The sequence below is a fragment of the Mirounga leonina genome, unplaced genomic scaffold (genome assembly GCF_011800145.1).
Source record: "Mirounga leonina isolate KUSES-001 unplaced genomic scaffold, KU_Mleo_1.0 Mir_174, whole genome shotgun sequence".
NCBI lineage: Eukaryota > Metazoa > Chordata > Mammalia > Carnivora > Phocidae > Mirounga > Mirounga leonina.
In genome coordinates this window covers 25,797,332-25,822,184 of record NW_023270451.1, presented here as the reverse complement: position 1 = coordinate 25,822,184, position 24,853 = coordinate 25,797,332, and the positions used below count along the sequence as shown (strand labels likewise).

At 34.6% G+C, this 24,853-nt stretch overlaps 1 protein-coding gene across 1 annotated transcript in view; it reads right to left on the bottom strand.

Annotated features, from left to right (window-relative positions):
• The window catches only part of GLCCI1 (glucocorticoid induced 1), a gene marked incomplete at its 5' end in the record, with an annotated part of 111,657 nt that overhangs the window by 42,453 nt on the left and 44,351 nt on the right, over window positions 1–24,853 (bottom strand). The window contains one exon of the mRNA XM_035021392.1: window positions 12,458–12,544. Within this exon, the coding sequence (XP_034877283.1) occupies window positions 12,458–12,544 (87 nt within the window). The remainder of the gene's footprint in view (window positions 1–12,457; window positions 12,545–24,853) is intronic.

Below are 24,853 nucleotides of genomic sequence, written 5' to 3'. Positions count from 1 at the left end.
TGACACATTATCAAAAATAAAATACCTTACCCAATGTAATGTAACACAGCTAATGAGTGGCAGACCCAGTCCTCTAGCCTTTAATTTATAACCTCTTTCTATTACCTACCAATGCGGCTGGAAGTAATTCTATGTTAATGTTCAACTGCAAGTAATTACCAGTCACTGTGTATTAGCTCATAATCTCAACCACTTTGCAAAGTAACTTCCTTTCTTAATGTTGAAGATATTGCAAGATGTGAAACTGAAATAAAGATGAACAAAAATTTGATGAAGCCGTTAACATACTAACCTACTGATCAGTGTCTATTTTTTTGACAAGCAGTTTGTATGACCTTAAAAATTCTTCCTATTGGAGCCAATTTTAAATAATGAAAAGATTATAAAACATCTTTCTAATTCAATTTAATATGGATTTAGACAGACTTTATTAGATAAATATTTGTATTTTTTAAAAGTTTATCACATAATTCCTTTGAGTTCAAAGGGATAATCAAAATTCTTCAGACTGTTGTCTTTTAGGTCCAGAGAAAATACTATTGCAATTATTTCCCCTTGGTATAATATGATAAAAAATTTTAATACCAAAAATTAACAAAATGTTAGGGCAGAAGGTATATAAGGAAACTTCTATTTTGCTTACTTAAAAAAGGAAGACCACATCAATAATATGTATTTATCACAGTTTGATCAGATGTGAGAAATATCCCTAATCATTTCACTTACTGCTCTAGATGGTTCCATCTAAGAAAAACTATCTTACTAATGAAAGAAAAGCTTATTGGTGAGGTAAGGAAGCAACCCATGCTTTTTCCTTATTTCCACTGAAGACTTAAGAATGGCAAACCCCTTTTTCAATTTATCTCTATGAAAATCAGAGATAGTAAAAAAGAAAAATCAAAACAACAATACAACAGTATTATTTATGTTCTTTCTTGGAATGTCACCCTCTGGGATAAAGAGCAGGTTTGCTAACTGCTTACTATAAAAATAGTGGATTCCCCCAAGCTCTGTATTCCTCTCCTATAATGTGCCCTACTATATGTGCATGAATCCATTTGGGCTCTCCCCACTACCCCATGGGACTTGATTCAGGGGAAATAAGGCAAACTTGATAGTCTTGATACTTGCTGTGCTGGGAATAACAAAGTCCATTGGCTCTAATTCAGGCATTTCATGCCTTCTGCCAGCATCCGTGAAATAGTAAAAGACTAATTTATTACACTGTAAGTATGAAAAAGTAAAACCCAAGACCTGAGAGGGAATACTTCTCAAATGAAGAAAAAGGAATTTTTTTTTAAGATTTTATTTATTTGAGAGAGAAAGAGAGTAAGAGAGAGAGCACAAGAGGGTAGGGTCAGAGGGAGAAGCAGATTCCCCGCTGAGCAGGGAGCCCGATGCGGGACTCGATCCCAGGACTCTGGGATCATGACCTGAGCCGAAGGCAGTTGCTTAACCAACTGAGCCACCCAGGCACCCAGAGAAAGGAATTTTAAGAAACAACTTGGAAAGATCGATTTATGTTCCCTACAGATAAGGGGACATGATGGACTGGTATCTGACTTCTACTCTACATACTGAATGTATGAGAGTTTACCAGGATCCATTTAGGAAATCTGAGTGAAGAGTTGTGCATAGTTGTCTTTGGTTCTACATAAGAGGGCCTCCTAGAGCAGTAAGCTGACTCAGCAGCTGAGAAACTGAATGTTATTTCTATGATTCTAGAGGCTAAGGATGGAGTAAGGGACTTACAAACCCAGAAAGACAGAACAGTAGGGAAGAGATGTATAGCAACAAGGGATCTCCAGAGACTCCATGAAATTACTCTCAAAGAAAGTCAGTTTTAAAAATCTGTCAAGCCCAGGGGATGTAAAGACATCTTATAATATATATAAACCAGTCAAGGAGCCACATTTCTATTCCCCTTACCTCCCCCTCGCTCCGGAACTCTAACTCCAGAGGAGTGAGGAAGAAGGTGAGCAAGAAACAGAAGGGGAGGTTCCCTGATCACTTTACCAAGGAAGTCACCCAACCACAGTAGGCCCTAACTAGGATAAGGGGAGTAGCTAGAACCATAAAAGCTGCTGGAATTTGACTATTTTAAGAAACTAGAAAGCATGCTCGCTCAAAGGGACCACAGGGGTGTAAGAGTGATCAGATTCTAGTTTTGCACCATGGGCAGGAGACGAACTTCTCTCACTCAATAAGGACAGTGGGAGTTAACATAAAGTCCTTTGTGATTATTCCTTAAGGTCTTAGTTGTTTTTCCCAATGTGTAATTAAGTTCTTTAAGAAGTAGACTGTTTCTATTGTTTCTTTTGAAATTCGAGATCCTTCACAGGCTATTGGGCATACAGTCTTACTCATTTGATGTTACTCCATCAACAAATCAGTGCTACTGAATGCTGATGATATATGCTAAACCATATCTTCAAGATTTACCTTTCTTCTCTTTTACTCTACTAAACATACAAATGAAGTACCATAAAAAGTGATGTTAATTAAACCCTTATCATTTACTTACAGACTCCTTAAATCCTAGTTATGCTTTATAAATTAACTTTAAATTGTGTTTTATAAGCAGGGAACCACATTTCTAACAGGTGGAAAAGCGCATTTGCACATTCGCTTAGTTGGGCTGACAACCGTCCAGCGAACATAACTCAAAGGAGGAAAAGTAGTCTTTTCATAAAGGAAAATGCCTCACTTGGATTAGCTTCCTTAACATGAACACAACCCACAAGTTCATGTATAGTGGTATCAGTTATAATTTCTGACAAATGCATTGATAATCTGCCATTTCTTTCCTAATTGCAAGAAAGTGTGAGTGTGTGTCCTTGATCTACAATTCCATTACACTATACCCAGGGGGGTAATTTTTTCTTTGTCTTATTTATCCTCCTTGAAACTGGTGGGCTTTTTCAATTGCTCTCCAAATATAGCAAACTTTCAACCTTTAAAAAATTTCTCTTTCCCGATGCTTACAAAATATTCTTACCTCCTGGAACCCTTAACCCAGTCTATATTCCATGTTTCTTAACTTCTCTTTCATGTTTTCAACCTCTTTATCTTTTTGTTCTATATTCTAGAAGATCTGCTCTTCCAGACTGGCAACTCTCACTTGAGAGTTCTGATTCACTAATTCTCTCTTCTGTTAACGTGAATTTAATCTACCAAAGAGTTTTTTGTTTTTAATTTCTTCAATTTTTGTTATTTACAAGATTTGTCATCAGTCCTTTATCATTCTGCCTGTTCTTGTTTATTCCTTATTGCCAGTTACCACTTCATTTGAAATTCTTCTTTTTCTAAGATTTTATTTATTTATTTGACAGAGAGAGCACAAGCAGGGGGAGTGGCAGAGGGAGAAGCAGGCTCCCCTCTGAGCAGGGAGCCCGATGTGGGACTCAATCCCAGGACCCTGAGATCATGACCTGAGCCGAAGGCAGACGCTTAACTGACTGAGCCACCCAGGCGCCCCCCATTTGAAATTCTTACACCTTCTTATACTTAAGTGCTTTTTTTGAGATTGTGTTCTTCATCTTATTTCCTTGGATGTAAATGATCCTATTTGATGTATCTGCTGTCTCTTGTGGTAACAGATTTCCTCACATGTCCTAAAATACTTGCCTGCAAACACACCTTATGTGGAAGCTTTATCCTTTGTGAGCTCTTTCCTGCCATGTTGTTTCATGGTTGCTCACACTATCCCTCTGGAGTTGCACAGATCCAGAGCAGGTCTTAAATTAGAAAGACTGGGGCTTTGGTTCCACATGGGTAGAGCTCTATTCCAGATGCCACATGCACACACAACATATGGTTACTATTTCCATTTTTGCATAGTTGCCTCTTTGGCCCACAGGAAAACACCAACAGTGTCAGGTGGAGTTACTTCAGGTCTAGTTTTACAGCCTAGAAACATGGTCCCAGTTCTCTGCTTTATGCAGACAGCCCAGTTCCAATCTCCTACCATTTGTAAGACACACTTGGCATTCTTAAAATGTCTAGCAACCTACACTCTCTTACATTTGGCTTAAAAACCCACTTTTTAAGCCCTGGCCCACATGGCCCAGGTTTCTGTGAGCCAGACAGTATCAATACCCACCCATTACTAAGGGTTTCTTGTCTACTCATGGTCTGCAGGGATTTTCTTTGTCTTAAATGTAACTAGAATGTAGTTACTTATTTCTCTGAAAAATTTTCACATCACATTCTCATAAACTTGGAGCAAAGTGGAGACAGATTATACAGGTGCTTTCACTGATATTTTAATCTGAAATCTTGATTCAAATTATGTGAGGGGGAGAATATGTATGTGATTCAGGAAAAAAGGATGGGTACTACTTTTGACTTTGATCCTATTTCAAGGAAGCAGGTCAAAAGTTATTTTTTAATTAGCACAATTTTAGTAGTATTCAATTTTTAAAAATACGACTTTCAAAAATACTTTTGGCTTTTCATAATTTTCTCAAATTCCAATTCTGTCATCTATTACAACTATTCTTCTTTTCACTTTTTGTCTTTACCAACGTATTCTTATCATTTGCTAGCCTCAGTTATATATCATATAGCACTTGGTATCTTCATGGTTCACCAAGGAAAACCCACCAGTCTTTTATATCTATTCCTTTTATATTTTTCATCTTTACTGAGATATAAGTTACATTCCCTTAACTTCATTCATTGTAAGGGTAAAAAGTCAGTAAGTTTTAATCACTAGAGCTGTAGAGCTGTACAACAATAATCACAATGCAGTTTTATAACTTTTTCATCACCCCCCCGAATTTGCCTTGAGTCTGTTTTTTTGCAGGACTCCTCCCAGCCACATGCAACCACAAATGGGCTTTCTCCCCTTTCTCTAACTTTGCCTTTTCTGGCATTTCAAAATTAAATGGAACCATATAATATGTAGTCTTAGTCATCTCACTTCTTTCACTTAGCAGGGATTGGCAAGCCATAATCTGAAGGCCAAATCCAGGCTGCCATGTGTTTTTGTAAATAAAATTTATTGGAACATAACCAAGCACATTCCATATTGTTTATGGCTGCTTTCACACTACAACAGCAGAGTTAAACAGTTGCAGCAGAGATTATAGGGCCCACAAACCCTAAAATATTTACTATCTGGCCTTTTACAGAAAAAATTTGCTGACACTTGACTTAGTAAAACACTTTTGAGGTTCATTCACATTGTAGCATTGTTGATATTCAGTGTATTGTTCCTTTTTCATTGCTTACTAGTATGTCATTGCATGAATACACCACATTTTGTCTCTCCATTTACCAGTCCATCGATATGTAGACTCAGCTATAACATTTTGTATACGTCTCAATCTAGACAGGTGTTCTCAGTTTTCTTATACAGATTCCTAGGAACTGAATTGCTGGGTTATATGCTAAGTTTCTGATTAACTTTAAAAGAAACTGATAAACTGTTTCCCAAAGTGGCTGTACCCATTTTATGTTTCCAAGAACATCTGAGGGCTCCAGATTCTCTTTATCCTTGCCAACACTTGGCACCGTCGATCTTTTAAATTATAGTCACTGTATTGGATGTGTAGGTGTATTTTTTTTATGGTTTAAATTTGCATTTGCCTAATGACTAATAATGTTGAACATTTTTTCATGTGGTCATCTGCCATCCATGCATACATCTTTGGTGAAATATTTCTATTCAATTGTCTTATCCATTTTTAAGTTGGGTTGTCTTCCTATTATTGATCTGTAAGAGTTCTTTATATATTCTGGATATAAGCCCTTTGTCAGATATAGGATTTGCTAATATCTCCTCCACTCTGAAACTTGTCTTTTCATTCCTTAGTGGTGTCTTTTGAAGTATAAACGTTCAATTTAATGAATTTATTATTATTTCTTTTATGGCTTTATTCTTGGTGTTGTATCTAAAAATACCTTGCTGACTAATACAAGGTCTTCCACAAGTCTTATAATTTTAAAGCCTATATTTAGGGCTATGATTAATTCTGAGTTAGTTGTTCTCTATGGTGACAGTCAAGGACTTGTTTTTTTGTTTTTGTTTTTTTTTTGCCTTATATATGGAATATAATTATCCCAGCACTAATTGTTGGGAACATTGTCCTTCACAATTGAATTGTGTTAGTACTTTTGTGAAAAATCAACTGACCATAAATATAAAGGTTTATTTCTGAATTCACGATTTTGATCAACTTATTTATGTCTTTCTTTTGCTAACTTCATTAATGTAAATCTATAAGAAATAGAAGAAATACTGAAATTATGTAATTTAAATATTCCAAATTTCTTGTTTTCAAAAATATTTTGGGGGTGCCTGGATGGCTCAGTCAGTCAGTTGAGCATCTGGCTCTTGATCTTGGCTCCAGTTGTGATCTCAGGTTCATGAGATCAAGCCCTGCATCTACAATCAGCAGGGAGTCTGCTTCTTTCCCTCTGTCCCTCCCCATGCCCTCTCTAAAATAAGTAAGTCAATCTTTAAAAATAAAATTTTTTGGCTACTCTAAGTCCTTTGCATTTCCACATAAATTTTAGGATTAGCCTCTCAATTTCTACCAAAAACAAACAAACAAAAACAACCATGGGAATTTTAATAGGGATTACAATGAATCAATTTGGGGAGAATTACCATCTTAATACTGAGTCTTTCAATCCATGAACAAAGTAAGTCTTTTATTTATTTAAATCTTTAATTTTGTCCAGCAATGTTTTGTTGTTTTTAGTATACAAATCTTACATTGCTTTTGTTAAATTTATTCCTAAATATTTTCATCTTTTTAATAAATTGTTTTATTTTTTGGACTATTCCTATCTAGTATCTAGAAATATAACCGATTTCTGTATGCTGATCTATCCTGTAACCTTGCTGAACATGTTTACTAGTCTAGTACTGTGTATCTCCATATTTCTTAGCAGTTTCTAAATATAGTTTCTACAGGTTTTCTGTAAATAAAGGTAGTTTTACCATTTCCTTGACAGTATGGATGTCTTTATTTTTCTTGCCTGACTGCACTGACTAGAACCTTCTATGCAATACCAAATAGAAGTAGTGACAAGGCGACAGTGGATGACATTGCCTTGTTCTTGATCTTAGGAAGAAAACATTCTGGCTTTCACCACTGAAATGAATGAATATGAATATGATGGGGTGCCTGGCTGGCTCAGTTAGTACAGCATGCAACTCTTGATCTCAGGGTTATGAGTTCAAGCCCCATATTGGGTGTGGAGCCTACTTCAAAGAAAAAATTAATAGGATGTGAGCTGTAGGGTTTTTGTGTTTTTTTTCCAATAAATGCCCTTTATCACACAGAGAAAGTTTTTTTTTTTCCTGGTTTGTTTAGAGATTTTTATCATGAATGGGTGTTGAGAGTTTGGCAAATGCTTTCTCTGGACCTACTGAGAGGATTATATGGTTTTGTTCTTTATTTTATTAGTGTTTTACATTAATTGAATTTTAGATCTTAAACCATCTTTGCATTTCTGGAACAAATCCAACTTGCTCATGGTATATAATCCTTTTCATATGTGGCTAGATTTGGTTTGCTAATATTTTGTTAAGGATTTTTGCTTCTTTGTTCAAGAGAGATATTGATCTGCCATTTTATTTTCTTGAGATGTCTTTGGCCTGGCTTTGAAGTCAGTTAAATTGGCCTGACAAAGTAAATTGGGCAGTTTTTCCTTCTCTCCTATTTTCGGAAAGAGTTTGTGAAGAATTAACATTACTTCTTTGAATATTTGATAGAATTCACCAAATTTGATCCTGGGATTTTCATTGTGGGAAGATTTTTAATTCCTTATTCCCTTTCTTTACTTATTAGAAGTCTATTTCTATTTTCTATTTGTTCTTAAATTAGTTTTTACAATTTGTCTCTAATAACTTGTGTCTAAGAATTCATCCATTTTACCTTAGTTTCTACAGTGATGACATAAAATTGATCATAATATTCCTTTTTTTAAAGATTTTATTTATTTGACAGAGAGAGAGACAGAGCAAGAGAGGGAACACAAGCAGGGGGAGTGGGAGAGGGAGAAGCAGGCTTCCCACAGACAGGGGGCCCGATGCAGGGCTCAATCTCAGGACCCCGGGATCACGACCTGAGCCGAAGGCAGATGCTTAATGACTGAGCTACCCAGGTGCCCTGATCATAATATTCCTTTATAATACTTTCAAATTCTGTGAGGTTGGTAGTAATTTCACCCTTTCACTGCTGATTTTGGTAATCTGTGTCTTCTTTTTTTGGTCAGTCTAGGTAAAGTTTTGTTAACTTTGTTGATCTTTTCAAAGAACCAACTTCTAGTTTCACTGATTTTTCTCTAATATTTTTCTGTTTGTTTGGTTTCTGCTATATTCTTTATTAATTCCTTCCCCTGCTTGCTTTTGGTCTGGTTTGCTCTTCTTTTTCCAGTTTCTTAAGCCAGAAGCTTAGGACTGATTTAAGAGTTTTCTATTTTCTTATATATGCATTTAAAGGTACATATTTTCCATGAAGCACTGCCTTATCTGCACACACAAATTCTAAGTTTTTTGTTTTCATTCATTAAATATTTAAAAATTTCCCTTGTGTTTTTAGTTGACAACTTTTTGGGGCTTTCTAAGATTTCTGTTACATGATTTCATCTTTTGCACTCTATTGAGATTTCTTTTATGGCCAAGCATATGGTCTATCTAACCTAGAGAATGTTTCCCATATGTTTGAAAAGAATGCAGTTGCTGGGTGGAATTTTCTATATATGTCAGTTAGGTCAAGTTGATTGATAATGTTGTTGAAATCTTCTATCTTCTTGCTTATTTTGTGTCTAGTTAGTTGTTCTATCAAGTATTGAGAATGGGGATTGAAATCTCCAATTATTATTGTAGAAACTTTATTTCTCCTTTCACAGTTTCACTTTATGCATTTGGGGACCATTGTTAGATGTATACACAATTTGTGATTATTATATCTTCCTGATGTATTGACCTTTTTATCATTATGAAATGTCTTTGTCTTCAGTAATACTTCTTGTCTTAAAGTCTATTGTGTCAGTTAAGCTTTCGTATCATTAGGTGTGCTTCTTACAGACAATATATAGCTGAATGTTGTGTTTTTATCCAGTTTTGACAATCTCTGCCTTTTGAGGAGAATGTTCAGTCCATTCATATTTAATGTAATTATTATGGTTGGATTTACTTTTGCCATTTTCTTAATTATTTTCTATTTGTGTCACACCTTTTTTATTCCTCTGTTCCTCCTTTATTGCTTTCTTTTGTGATAAATACTTTTAGTGTACCATTTTAATCCTCTATATTTTTTACTTTCTATTTTTTCAGGGTTAGTTTCTTAGCAACTGTTCTAGGGATTATAATTTGCATCTTAATTTATCGTAACACTTCAATATAATAATTCCAGTAAAACAGAAACTATACTCTAGTACTTGTCCATTTCTCTGTCCTTCTTTTGTACTTTGCCATATATACATTTCATGTATACATGTCATAACCCAACATAACAGTATTATAATTCTTGCTTTATATGATTATATGTATTTTAAATGTGCAAAGTGAGAAAAATATATCTACAGACTCTTTTATATTTACCTAAACATTTATCCTACTCAACACTCTTTAAGTTCTTCCTACAGATTTGAATTAACATCTGGAGTCATTTCCTCTCAGCCTGAAGAATTTCCTTTGGTTATTTATTATAAGACCATCTAGCGGCAGGAAATTCTATCAATCTTTGTTTATCTGAAAATAATTCACCTTTAATTTGAAGACTAGTTTTTCTGGATACTGAATACTTGGTTGACTTTTTTTTTCTTTCAACATTTTGAATATGTCAAGCTTTATGGTCTCTACTGTTTCTGATGGGAAGTTAGCCATTAAAGGTATTATTAGTTCAGTTCCCTATGTGTTAATGAGACATTTTTTTCTTCCAGCTTTCAAGATTTTCTCTTTTCCTCTGGCCTTCAACAGTTTAACTATGATGTGTCTATCTGGGTTCTCTTTGTGTTTTCCAACTTGGGGTTTGCGGAGTTTGAATCTATAGATTGTTTTACATTAAATCTGGAAGGTTTTCTACCATGGTTTCTTCATATATTTTTTAACTCCTCTTCTCCTCTCCTAGCCCTCTCATTATGTGTATGTGTATCTAATGTGTATTTAATGTTTTCTCGCAGGCCTCTGAGGTTCTGTAGACTTTTCTGCCATCTTTTTCTCTCTATTCTTCAAGGTATATAAACTCTATTGACCTATATTCAAATTTACTCATTCTTTTTTTGCCATGTCAAATCTGCTATTGAGCCCACTGAGTGAACTTTTAGTTACTATACTTTTTAACTCTATACTTTTTAACTCTAGAGTTTTTGTTTCTCTTTTATAATAATTATCTCTTTGTGGAAATTCCTTATTCATTGAGTCACTGTCACCCTACTTCCCTTTAATGCTTTAAACACGGTTTTCTCTGGTTTTTTGAACATACTTATAATTGCTGCTTTAATGTTTTTGGCTGCTAAGTTCAACATATGGAGACACTTAGATACAATTTCTAGTGATTTTCTTAAGTATGGGTCATATTTTCTTATTTCTTTGCATATCTCTAAATTTTATGTTGGATATTGGACATTTTAAATAATACATTATAGCAACTCTAGATTCTGATTTTCCTTGAGGGTGGTTGTTGTCTTATCTGTTTGTGTTTTATAGTATCTTGATGAACTAAAAGTCTGTTTCCCCTGCACTGTGTGGCCACTGATGTCTCTACTCCATATCCCTGACCCCATTTTTCTTTTTAAGGTTGTCTTTTTAAGATCTTTTCAAGCTGGTCTCCAGCGTTCACCTTAGTGTCTGACTAAAGACCAATCAGAGATTTTATTCAATTATCTCAATCCAGTAAGGCTTCCACTCCCAGTATGGGATTTATGTGTAGAATGAGGAGTGCATTCAAAGTCTGAGCCTTTCACAAGATGGCCCCAGATTTTATGACCACTAGGCTTGCTTGAATCTCCTCTCCACATATTTCCTAGGTTCCACTGACCAGTGATGCATGGGTGGCTTATGCCCACTTCATTTTCTGCTGTGCATATCTACAGCCTCCAGTCAACCTGGGATATGTCGTGAACTTATCAATCCCCCATGACTATCTTATCTCCTAGAGCTCTCTATAAAATCCTGCTACCTCATGAGTCTGTTACTTGCTACAAACTGGACTATACCTCTCACTCAGTTAGCTCAGACATTCCTTTTTTAATAGTGCATATCACGTGTTGCTGTAGTCCAAAACTTAACTACGCCAAATCTTGGTTATCACTTTGAGATTGTATTTACCTCTGAGATAAAATTGCAAGTTCATATTTTTGTTATTCATATTCCAGGCAGAGATGTGCAACTATTTTAGACTAGACATATGAGACTCACCCTCCTTTCTTTTTTGTTGCTTCTGGGAAGAACTCATTTTGTGCATATGTGCTTGTGTACAGTGTATATAGAAAAGTTGAGGATTTCTCTACATCAATAAAATAAAGAAGCTACTAAAAATGTAGTAAAGTCACAGGCAAAATCATGCTAACAGACTATTCAGTCTAGACTCCACAGTGTATGAGAAATACTGATAACCTATAGTATATGAAAGTAACGCTAAGATGACATATGAAAAATATTTGAGAGAAATGTCAATCTTTAGCCTGAAAAATGACGTGTTGCTAGCCTTTCAAATATTTAATGTAGACTTACTTAATACTGATACAAAAGGCAGAATCAAACTTAGGGGTATAATTTTGAGTTCAATATACAAAATAAACTAATAACTTAAGCTAAAACAATTGAACTCATTTGGTTCTTTTGCAAAGTGATGAACTTCTCTCACTGAGAATGATCATAATAGACTAGATGACCACATTTTTAAGGAGTGTTTATTTAGGAGATGAACTAGATGACCTTTCAACTCTAAGTTTCTGTAATTTTATAAAAACAATTATATAAGAATTTAGATGGATAAAAATAACATTATCATGGAAAATAATCCAAAGCATACATAAAGATGATCATAATTTAGGTTCTGGTAATAAAGGAAAGAGTCATAAAAACTATTCCTAAAAGACAGGGATTCTACTGCACTACTGGGTCTCAAAGGGCAACAACATGTTGGATATTACAAAAAAGCTATGAGAAGCAGAAAAAACTTTTCAAAAACAAGAGAGCTGAAGTGGGAACAGAAGATGGCTAAAAGGAACAAGATAAAGAGACTGTTACATAAAACCAGACTTCACTCTGGAAAGGCTCAAGCTGAATGGGTACATAACAAACATTTATAAATGATAAGAAGGGCACAAATAAAGTAAACTCAGACTTGTTCACCCAAACCTGGAAGACAATGCCTAAACTCTGAAAGAGGTAAGGTTAGCACAAATAAAGAATATATCATTGTATTCGTGAAACAGTAAGATAATTTGCTAGGATTAAAACAGGTTATAAGTTGAAACAGAAATAACTTACCTCTTTTAGTTGATCAGCACTCCCCCATGATGCAGAACGCTGATGTGACCTCTTTTCTGCTCCCTCTTCTGCCCAACAGCTGGGTGTCTTTAATTAAAAAAAATAATAAAAATAATAAAATAAGGAACTTTGTCTCTACTTCTTAATCTCACAGCAACTAAAACATATTTCAAAATCTTAGCACATACCAGTTAAGGGTTTATACTAAATACTAAAATCCCTTAAATGCTAAGATTTTCATGACCCATGAAATGTTTAAAACATTCTGTCATATTATGAATTAGATATGATCAATCTACAACATCTCTGAGTAACGTTAGTCAAACATTTGTTTTTTGACATTAACATTAATAACAAAGTTATCAAATAAAAGAGAATTGTGAAGATACACATATTGGTGCTTTTAAAGAGACTGCCAAACTAAATATAAAATGGCATTTCTACTAAGTAAAATAGATGGAAATGAGATTAACAGAACTAGCTCAGAAGCAGTGGGATTACAGATGACCTACATGTCAAATATCTAGCTAGATAAAGGGTTGATTGTACTATTCTTCCTATACTCAGGAAAGAGTGTTAGCAATAGTATTCTTTTTTGAAAAACATCCAGCATCTTTATTTATTTATTTAAAAAAAATTTTTTTTTTTTAATTTGACAGAGAGAGACACAGCGAGAGAAGGAACACAAGCAGCAGGAGTGGGAGAGGGAGAAGCAGGCTCTCCGCCAAGCAGGGAGCCCGATGTGGGGCTCGATCCCAGGACCCTGGGATCATGACCTGAACCGAAGACAGATGCTTAACAATGGAGCCACCCAGGCACCCCAACATCCAGCATCTTTAAATGAAAACATAAAATTATAATAATGAAAAAGAAAAACATTAAGCTATATAAACTTACTATAATCTGAAGCAATACATCTTTTTTAAAAAAGAACTTGAGCTACATGTCAGAAAAGAGAATTGTTTTTACCTAAAACCTCATTTTCAATAATTTTACCAGTAACAGACACTATATATACCCAAATGTAACACAAAAGACTAAATCAAATAGCAAGACTATTTAGGAGTTGCTTAAAATATCATTCTTAAGATATGAGAAAACAGTGTAATGCAAATTAGGGAAAGTAAAAATCACTAAAGACAGACAAAGGATAATGATTAGGACAATAAATATATATGGCTTTAAAAATGACTCATTGCATATTGAAAAAAATCAATCCTTATGTTGAGGTTGATGCTATATGGCTTCTTATGAAGAAGCCATCAGTTCTACTTTATAGAATTCAAATGCTTGCGAACAACTTTTTGAATAATTACCACCTCTTAAAAATAATAATATCCCAAAATAAAACCAACAGTCAAATGATAGTTGAATAAAAACACAAACTGGTTAACCAGTTCAAATATCAAAGTGAAGCTATTTAGTGATAACAGAGCAAAATAGTTTATTCAGTTGACAAGTTCAAGGATAAGAGGTATCACTATATCAAATAAGCTGTTTTCAAAGAACTAAGTTATTAAAATTTCCTAAGTTCAGGCCTAGATAAGTCAAACTTCACTGAAAAAATTTAGCACGCCCTCTACCAAGTAGTCGTATCTTTAATAATGAACTATTCTAAAGTTATTCAGTTATGACAGTTTATCTTCGTCAAAGTTTTTGAGAATTTATATGCCTTATTACTTTTACTTTTCTACCAAGTGTAAGCATTACTCTTGTCAAAATCAAATGATTAAGGATCACAAGGTTTAAAACTCAAAAGTACATTTACAGAAAATGAGTGAAATTTTGGGTATGTTCCATAATTATTTAACAATTACATTTATAACAGGAATTATTTTCACTTTGGTACAACTCTAACTTTTTCAAAAGACATTTACATAAACTATATCTCCAACTTAGAGATAAATCAATAGCCACAAAACTTTTACAATTGTCTTAATACTACTAAATATGCCAATGGCAAATGAAACTACATCTGAGGTCTCTTATCTCACAGATCTTTTTTCTTCATATTACCATACTTTTCTTAAAACTGAATGTGAAAACCTATTTGATTATTTCAGAGTGTAGTGTTATTTATACACAAGAAATAAAAACTAACTACAAAATAACATTTATGTTCCTGACATCTAGCTAGTAAAATAGGTAGTTTTTTAAGAGTGCAAAACCATTAGAAGACTTCTCAGTCATGTGGCTGCAGAATTACATGCATATAAATTGTTTAAATATAATATCATATTATCAACTTTTCAAAAAAAAAACTCCCCAAAAAGTAATTTCATTTTAATCACAGCAGTTTAAAATAAATAGTATGAAAAATGCTCTAGTCTGCAAATATATTCTATAGACTACGTTGTCCAATAAAACAGCTACTAGCCACATGCAACAGTTTAAATTTAAATTAATGAAAATGAAATAAAACTAAAAACTCAGCTCCTCAGTAACACTAGCACATTTCAAATGCTCAATAGCCACATGTGGCTAGTGGCTAGTGGCTGCTATACAAGACAGCACAGATGTGGAACATTTCCATAGCTGCAGAAAGTTCTATTGAGAGCAGTGTTTTATACATTTAATCACATATTTTGAACAAGTTATTTTAGTCAAAGCAAAACCAAAGGACGGCTCCTTGGTTTATTAAATCTACGTAAAGTTCATGCTTGTGAAGTCACAGAAGATGAACTAATTTGTATCTAATTTATTAAATCTGAGGATCTGAGAAATGCTTTACTATTTAAATACATAATCAACACAAAGCAGCAGCAGTTCTTTCCTATCAGTAAGCAATTCCTTCCGACTGGACTGTCCACTGATCTAGAGTAGAATTTTGTGAACTGTGCTACTTATAACATGCTCCTGGATGTTGGTAAGATATAGATAAGAGCTCAATGGTCAAATTAATTTGGGAAATACTGTGTTTCATACCTTCCCATACTCCATGTACAATGCAATTAGCATTTCAAAAATTCAAATACACACACTTTTAAAAACCTGCTTTACTTTCTCTTATTTATATAACCCCAGAACACTTATTTTACAAGCAGACTTTCAACATCTTCCACAGAGAGCTTAGAAAGAAATCTAATCCTCAATAATTGATGTTGTATATAATTGCTTGCTTTTCATTCACCACACTTAGGGGATTCTTCCTTTCTAGTTGCCTCCACCTACACTACCAAGGAAGAGAAAGTAAACCTTTTGTACACTTGAATAATGCAGAACCAAAGCCATTTCTAAGACTGTTGACCAAAAGGTAGTTGGCTAAAAAAAATTCCCTCTATGTGATAAGGATACCTATATATGAAAAAGTCCATTTTCTATTTTCATCTCTCAGAATTGTCCAAAGTCCAGCCCATGAAGCTTTCTCTCCAACCCTCAGGTCCATCCACTACCTCTTGGTTTCCTATGTGAGGACCTCTTCTTCTATGAGTGAAATACACAGGAAACAAGTTCTATTGGCACGGGACCATACACTCATTAAAAGAATTTTTTTATGAGAAGTTTTAGGTCCACAGCAAAACTGAGAGAAAGTTACAGAGATTTCCCATATACCCCATCTCCCCGCTTCATGCACAGCCACCTCTCATCAAAGTGGTACATTTGTTGCAAACTGATGAACCTACCCTGACCCAACACTATCACCCGGAGTTCAGTTTACACTAGGGTTCTCTCTTGGTGGTGTACATTCTATGGATGTGGACAAATGTATATATGACACGTATCCCACTAGTATAGTATCATACTGGGTATTTTCACTGCCCTAAAAATCCTCTGTATTCTACCTACTCATTCCTCCCCACATCCCCTGATGCCTAGCAACCACTGATCTTTTAGCTTTCTCCTTTCTGGCCTTTTCCAGATGTCATGTAGTTGGAATCATAAGGTAGGGTCACATTTCCAGAGTGGCTTCTTTGACTCAGTAACATATATTTAAGGTTCCTCCATGTCTTTTCACAGCTTGATAGTGCATTTCTTTTTAGTGCTCAGTAATATACTGTTGTCTAGATGACCAACTTTACCTATCCGTTCACCTATTGAAGGATATCTTGGCTGCTTCCAAGTTTTGGCAATTATGAATAAAGCTGCTATCAACATCTGTGTCCAGGTTTTGTGTGGACAGAAGTTTTCAACTCCTTTGGGTAAATCCCAAGGAACATGAATGCTGGATGGTATGAAAAGGCTATGTTCAGTTTTCTAAGAAACCACCAAACTGTTTTCCAAAGTGGCTGTAGGCTATTGCACTCTCACCAGCAATGAATGGGAGTTTCTATTTCTCTGCATTGTCATTGTCCTGAATTTTGGCCATTCTAATAGGTGTGTTTCATTTGTATTTCTCTGATGACAAATGATGCAGAGCATCTTTTCATATGCTTGTTTGCCATCTTTCTTTGTGAGGTATGTTAGGGTCTCTGGCCTATTTTTTAATCACATTGTTTGTTTTCTTACTGTTAAGTTTATTTAAGAGTTCTTTGTATATTTTGGATAACAGTCCTTTAACAGATGTGAATACTGGGTAATTTTGTTATATCTTTATTCACAAACTAGCAAGAGCAAATGTGCTTTCCTGCTTTATCAACTTCAAAACAGATTAAATGAGCTCCTAGCAAGAAAGTACACTTTCTCAATATGCAAGAGCCCAAAGCCACTTCCAAAACCCCCCACAAAATCAAAAAAAACGAATCACTTCATAAAATTCTTGTCATCTTATTTAAAACCTAAGTAAAACTTTTTTTTTTTTAAGTAAACTCTATGCCCAACGTGGGGCTTGAACTCACGATCCCGAGATCAAGAGTTACATTCTCCACCAACTGATCAGCCAGGCACCCCTTATGTAAAACTGAAAAATCTATTTTTTGTACAATTAATCTTTGGTCTTGGAATTTAATGTAGTTTATAATCTATAATAGAAATATGATTCCTGACTGCTAATGATTTTACAGTACTTAAGGAGATGATCCTTAGTATTAAAGTACTGATCAACTTGGCAAGAAATGAAATGGAATTACATGAAAATCAATGATACTTAAATTAATAATTATGATTGTAGACTGATTTTAAGTTATAAAAAGCTTTACAATAGACAATTACAAATCATTATTTATAAATATATCATTTAGAGTTTGCTTTTCCCCACTAATAAAAAAATGCTTAAACTTTTATAAAACTTTTAACTTAAAAAATTATTTTGAAAAGTCTATCTTGATGAAGCATTAAAAGGAGCACAAAAAAGATTATATGATTCTACTATTATTACCCCTTGTTCTTCTGGTAACAGTATACAAATACAAATAGCTTTATAATTAAGCATAAATATAAATTGCTGTTTCACTTGTTAACAAATAATGTAGAAAAGGAAGAGTTCAGCTGCAAAAGCTTAGGAATTAGTGACAGCAGCAGTTACATGCTCAGATTTTTTGTCACACTTCAATTATATAGCAAGTTATGTGCTCATTAGGTTAGACCAGTTTCAAAGTGTGGTCTGCAGATGAGCAGCATCAGCCTCATCTGGGATCATGTTAGAGATGCAAATTCTCAGGGTCAATCCCAGAATTACTAAACCTGGAATTCTTAAGAAAGATGTGGTTCACCAACCCATGTTCTAACAAGCTCTCCAGATGATTGTGATGCAAGCTAAAATTTGAAAACCACTATTAGACTAAGGAAATAAAAATGAGTAAGAAACAGATTCTGCACTCAAGGTGCCAGACTGACTATATACCCACACTTTTTCCTTGTAGGCTAATATCCATTAACAAGTATAATATCAATTTGCATATAATTACATCTTTGGAAATTAACATAAGCTAAGCTAATGTAAATATCATTTGGAGCCATGTGGAAAGTTATACTGATAGGGAGAAATTTTTCTTTTTTTTTTTGAAATTTTTCTTTACTGAGGAACATTAAACAGTAGTGCCTAGCAAGGATTAACATGCCTGAGTATTTAAGCTAAATGTATAAAATCTGTTATCTAATTAGGCCTCAATATGCTCAAAACACAACTGAATGATAATCTGTGAAGTAATGGTTTGTGATTTTCCAGATCAGTACCAAGGAATTTATTCAGAAGACTTAAGAAGCTATATTTCTTGGGGCGCCTGCGTGGCTCAGTCGTTAGGCGTCTGCCTTCAGCTCAGGTCATGATCCCAAGGTCCTGGGATCGAGACCCGCATCGGGCTCCCTGCTCCACGGGAAGCCTGCTTCTCCCTCTCCCACTCCCCCTGCTTGTGTTCCCTCTCTCGCTGTGTCTCTCTCTGTCAAATAAATAAATAAAATCTTAAAAAAAAAAAAAGAAGCTATATTTCTTAAGCTTAAGGTGAGGGGGAGGGAGGGTGTTGGTGAACTGCAATTTCTGAAAACAGGAAATACCACAGAAATCAACTACTGCATATGATAAAATGAAATCATCTGCCTTACTCTGTAAGAAATGCTAATTTGAGAAAAAGCAATCATAAATGTGCCAACAACCTTAACAATATTCATAGTAATTCTATTTCCAAGAATTAATCTGAGATGTACACCCAGAGATGCACTGGAAATAAATGTCTATCAGTAGGGAAATGAAAAATTGTGGCACATTCTTACAACATAAAAACCACTGCACATGGACTACAATCCCACTTTAGGAAACAAATACAAAGAGAAAAAGACTAGAGAGAAATATTTTGACCTATAAATAGTGAGAATTCTAGATAATACTATAGTAAATCCATAATTTATTTTTTCAGCTGAATGAGAAAAAAATCAGGAAAAAAAGACTTAAAACCATGCTTAGGAATATTTAGTGTCATGGGAAAATGCTAGGACTTATTAAAAAGATTACAAAACACTATCTATCATATCATCTGAATTCTATTTTTATTTATTTTAAAGATTTTATTTATTTATTTGACAGAGGGACAAAGCAAGAGAAGGAACACAAGCAGGGGGAGTAGGAGAGGGAGAAGAGCAGACTTCCCGTGGAGCAGGGAGCCCGATGCGGGGCTCAATCCCAGGACCCTGGGATCATGACCTGAGCCGAAGGCAGACACTTAACGACTGAACCACCCAGGCGCTCCCCGCCTCCAAATTCTATTTTTTTAAAAATGGCCATATTTTTTAAATGTAAATAATCAAAAAAGGATATATATCACAATGTTAAAAAATGGCTATGTCTGGATATTAGGAATACAGGCAACTTATTCTGTGATTTTCAGTATTTTCAAAATTTTCTACAATGACTACTGTTTTCAAAAGTAGAAACAGGATTTTAGAAAAATAATATAACTATGCTATAGAATTGGTAAGTATGGCTATATGTTACACTGAGAAAACCCTCCTAAGTTTAGACACAAATGTCAAATCTATTTTGGAAGACAGGTTACACATAAGTTACATGTAAGTTAGAATGCTAGTATACATTACATTAAATATTTTTCAGTAGACTGGTTTCTTTTGACTAGGGGATTAGGGTTTTCTCCAAACTCCAAGGATCTAAACATAGATCACCAGCTATCAGCTATGGGAACAGAGTTGGGGGACCTCAGATAAGCAGGAACATTTAATGTTTAGAGTAACTAAAAAGTGAAGGTCATTGAAATGTCAAATACTCAGAAATATTAGTGGAAAGTTATTGATGAAAATACTGACAGGAAGTTATAATTTAGTTTAGATATGCCTTTCATGGTACACTTTAATTATGTAAGGGAAAAAATATCTATAAAAATGTTCTGAAAAAGTCAAATACAGAGCTATCATATGATCCAGCAATTCCTAGAGAAACAAAAACATGTGTCCACACAAAAACTTGTACGCAAATGTTCACAGCAGTACGTCAACTCATGAATGTATAAATAAATTTTATTCAACACCCTGGACTATTAGTTAGCAATAAAAAGGGATGAAGTACTGATACATGGTACAGTATGGATGAACCTTAGAAATACTATACTAAGTAAAAGAAACCAGATACGAAAGGCCCCATATTGTATGAGCCCATTTATATGAACTGTTCAGAATATACAAATCTACAGAGGCAGAAAGTAGATTTGTGGTGCCTACGGCTGAGAGAAAGAGGATTCAGGGAAAACAGTGACTGCTAATGAGTACAGTGGTTTCTTTCTGGAGTGATGAAAATATTCTAAAACTGATTATGGCAATGGTTGCACAACCCTGAACTTAATATATTAAGAAAGAAACTGTACACTTTAAATAGGTGAACTGTATGGTATATAAACTATATCTCAATAAAACTTACTAAAAACAGTTAAGTCAAAGAGGCAATTATAAATCAGCCTCATTTTTCAATTAAAAAAAAAAACCATGTACTGCTGAACCTGAAAGGCTCAAGCATTATTTGCATTTTCTCAAAAATAACTGATATTTTCTGGCATGCTTTTCTGGCCAAGTTTCAAATCACAAAGAGGTACTAGTCAAGAAATAAAACAGAAAAGGCCAGGAGGGATTGCACATTAATAATCTATCCAGTTAGGTTTCTCAAGTCATGTTGAGAACATTTAACAAAAAAATTAAAGATGTAACATAAAATAACGTGTACACTGAAAATACTATTCTCTGGCTTCTTATAGAAACAGAGTTACTAACAGACTCTTGACAAATAACCAGCTTCTGCTTTAACCAAAAGGAAATGGTTATGTGAGGAATTAAAAGTATAAACAATATTTCAATTTATTACTTGGTATTTACACTTAACAATACCCTTTCTGACCAGTTTTATCACTACTATCGGGAAGAGATTTAAAGTCAAATGAGATCTAATTTTCAGTTTTTAGAGAGTATTACAATGTATTAATTCTTTGGTGTTATAATCGTTTTTTTTTTTTTAAAGATTTTATTTATTTATTTGAGAGAGAGAATGATAGACAGAGAGCATGAGAGGGAGGAGGGTCAGAGGGAGAAGCAGACTCCCTGCCAAGCAGGGAGCCGGATGCGGGACTTGATCCCGGGACTCCAGGATCACGACCTGAGCCGAAGGCAGTCGCCTAACCAACTGAGCCACCCAGGCACCCTCTTTGGTGTTATAATCTTTCAAATTACAATTTACCTTGGTTGCTGGGTTTCAAAAAATTGATTCCACATGTAAAAAAGTAAAAGCAATTTTACTTTTTAAAAATAATATTCCCAAACACTTTAAATAATATATTTAACAATCACATTGGAGTATAACTGCCTCTGAATTATCCAAGAGATGAACTACCTTTGTTGCTCCTTGATACCTTTTTTTTGCTCTTATATTTATTTATTTTTTTATTCTTATGTTAATCCCCATACATTACTTCATTAGTTTTAGATGAAGTGTTCCATGATTCATTGTTTGTGCATAACACCCAGTGCTCCATGCAGAATGTGCCCTCCTCAATACCCACCACCAGGCTAACCCATCCTCCCACCCCCTTCCTTGATACCTTTTAACATTTTAAAAAAAACCTCTCATGCCTGACAGAAAATCAGCAACGTAAGTGACTGCGAGAGGTCTTCCAAAAATATTTCCCCACCATTCCAAAGTCATAAAAACTAACAGTGCTCAACTGATGGCATGAATATCATCAGTGGGATACCTAAGTGATGATGAAGGAAGCAGTTTCCTTAACAGTCTATCTCCACTTTCCCATACCTGGACCCACCAACCTGAAGTGCCATTTCTTACTTGTAAGACTGCACAGCAGCAAACAGTAGCTACTTAGGACTGAGTGCATCCTGACCTACCAGGAGCTGTTTATTGAGTTCCAGACCCCTATCATGCGGCAGAGTTAGCTGTATAATTTCTATGCCATTTCCTACCAATTCAGACTTAATGCTCATAACTGCATACCAATTGTTGATACTAGTAATAATGACATTTTCTGTCACTTAATTCACTATCATTATATTTAAGCCTCCTGACAGTAAAATATTATAGATTCTAATACAAAGGCAACTAACATTTACCAATATCTACCATGTCCTAGATACTATCCTAGAAGCTTACCATGGATTATTTTATGTAATCCTCACTGCAGCAGGTACCAGCGTTATCCCCTAAAAGCTATGAGAATTCCAACAGCAATGAAAACTGTTTTTACTCGGTTCATACCAATGTTTCCTATCCCAATCATTCATTTATACAAAGTAGTTATTAGTAAGTTGAAAGGCATGTTGCTTTCTCATACTATGCCCTTGGCTATTGATTTAATTCTTAAGTTCTTAAAACTTAATGTCACTAACCAATGTCTAAGTAAATGCTAATTATTTATTACTATTATAGGATTTTTGACAGAAAATTGATGGCCTAAAAGATATAAAAAGAGAACCAATGTACCAGACAACAAAGGTCAAGATTATAGAGTAGGAGGGTTGTTCCAAATAAATACAACCTATCATAATTTTACCTACAGCTAAATTAGGGGTAAAGGTGTTGGGGGAAGAGACTAAGGAAAGCAGGTTAATTTTGCTACCTGTTAAATATTTCTGATAATGGGAGGAAACCCAAGTACTACATGGATAACAGGAATATGGGAAAGGCTCTTTGCTAAAAACATTTTACTTCTGAATCAAGTGACTTTACTACCTATTGAAAATTAATAAGTAGAATTTTGAGTTTCTGATAACTTTAGAGATAGTGTTTGGAAATGACGAATATTAAATATTTTAGCCATGGGTTTTAGTTTTTCATCAGTACAGCTGAAGATATTCTTTTGGCAACCAAAAATACTACTCCCTAAGTTAGGAACATGTGGACTTCCATGTGGACTGTTAAACTCTAGGATTATATGATCCTCTGTCTCTGAATTAGCTCATAGCTGAAAGTGAGAGTAAAGGTGATCTTCAACAGGAATCTTTATACACTCACTCGACAGCCAGTTAGGGACCAGCTCAGTAAAAATAACAACTTAGGTCCCTGGAACACAATCTAAGAGGCCACAACGATCAAATCTTTAGACCTGTTTCCATTTCCAGAGAAGCCTCCCACCCCCCAAAATAGTTCCATCAACTGCTGCTTCTTAAACAAACTTGTTTAACAAGGACACAGGAAACCCAAACAGCTGTATTAAGCATGACTTTTGGTCAGGAAATGAGTTTTTGATCAGAGTGGTAAAACTGAAAGTTCTCTTTCATATCTATTACTATTTGAGGTATATCATCCACTCCTTTGATTAAATTCCTCCCCAGCCAAGCTCCTTTCACAAAGAGAGGAAAAGGACAGATTATTTTAAATGTAATTTCAACAGCAAAAATTTATACATTTTAGTTCAGAGTTGCTGACTTTATCAAATGCGGCTAAAGCCAATGCGAAGTACTTATTGCAGATCTGATTCTTAAAAATAAATAAAAATAGGGGTGCTTGGGTGGCTCAGTTGGTTAAGCATCTAACTCTTGATTTCACCTCAGGGTTGTGAGATGGAGCCCCCCGTTTGGATTCCGCACCGGGCATGGATCCTGCTTAAGATTTTCTCTCTCCCTCTCACCACCCTCCGCTCTGTAAATAAATAAATATAATAAATAAATAGATGAATGAATAAATAAATTTGTAGAGAAAGAGGCTGGCATAGACTTAGGATCATAAAACTCCATATATTCAAACTTAATGAAATTAAGAAAAATAAATTAAAATGCTATTTTATGTACTTATTGGCATGTTTAAATGTTTCATACTTCAAATTTTGTAAATTAATTTTAAACAATGAAATACCAAAGAAAAACATCATCTGGAAAATAAAAGCAGAGTATGCAGAATTTCACTTAGGATCTAACCATCCCATCTCTTACTCTTCAAAAAATACAATAGGTAAAGGAGAAAAATTCTGAAGTCTTCTCTGATACCAAATTTGGAAGGAAAATGAATGAGGGGAGTAGATAGGACATCTAAGTGGAAAGATTTATATATGGTAAAAGCTATTCTCACCTCAATTGCCCATCAGAAATTTTTTTTAAAATATAGGGGAAAATGGCAGAGGACTCCAAAATAAATAAATAGATACAAAGACAAATAAATAAATAAATAGTGCAAAGCTAATTATTTCCAGCAATAAGCAAGATTTACCAGAACAGAAAGACAAAAGACAAAAACAAACTAAGAAATAAAAAAACATGGGAAAGAGGTGGGAGAAAGGAGGAAGAAATTTCCTTTTGAAGTTCCCCTTTTCTAGCTGTGAATTTACAGTGCCAAGGCCACTATCCAAACATGCACCTATCTTTCGCTCTCTGCTGGTAAATGTAAATAGTAATAGCAATTATTTATTGACACTTAATGTGTTGATCCCTATTCCTAGCATTTCAAATACATTAATTCAATTTAACCCTTATGATAATCCTATGAGGTACAATATCCCATTAACAAATGAGAAAAGTGAGACACAGAGGTAAAGTAATTTGCCCAGAATTACAAAGCTGGAAAATGCTGGAGCCAAGATTCAAAAC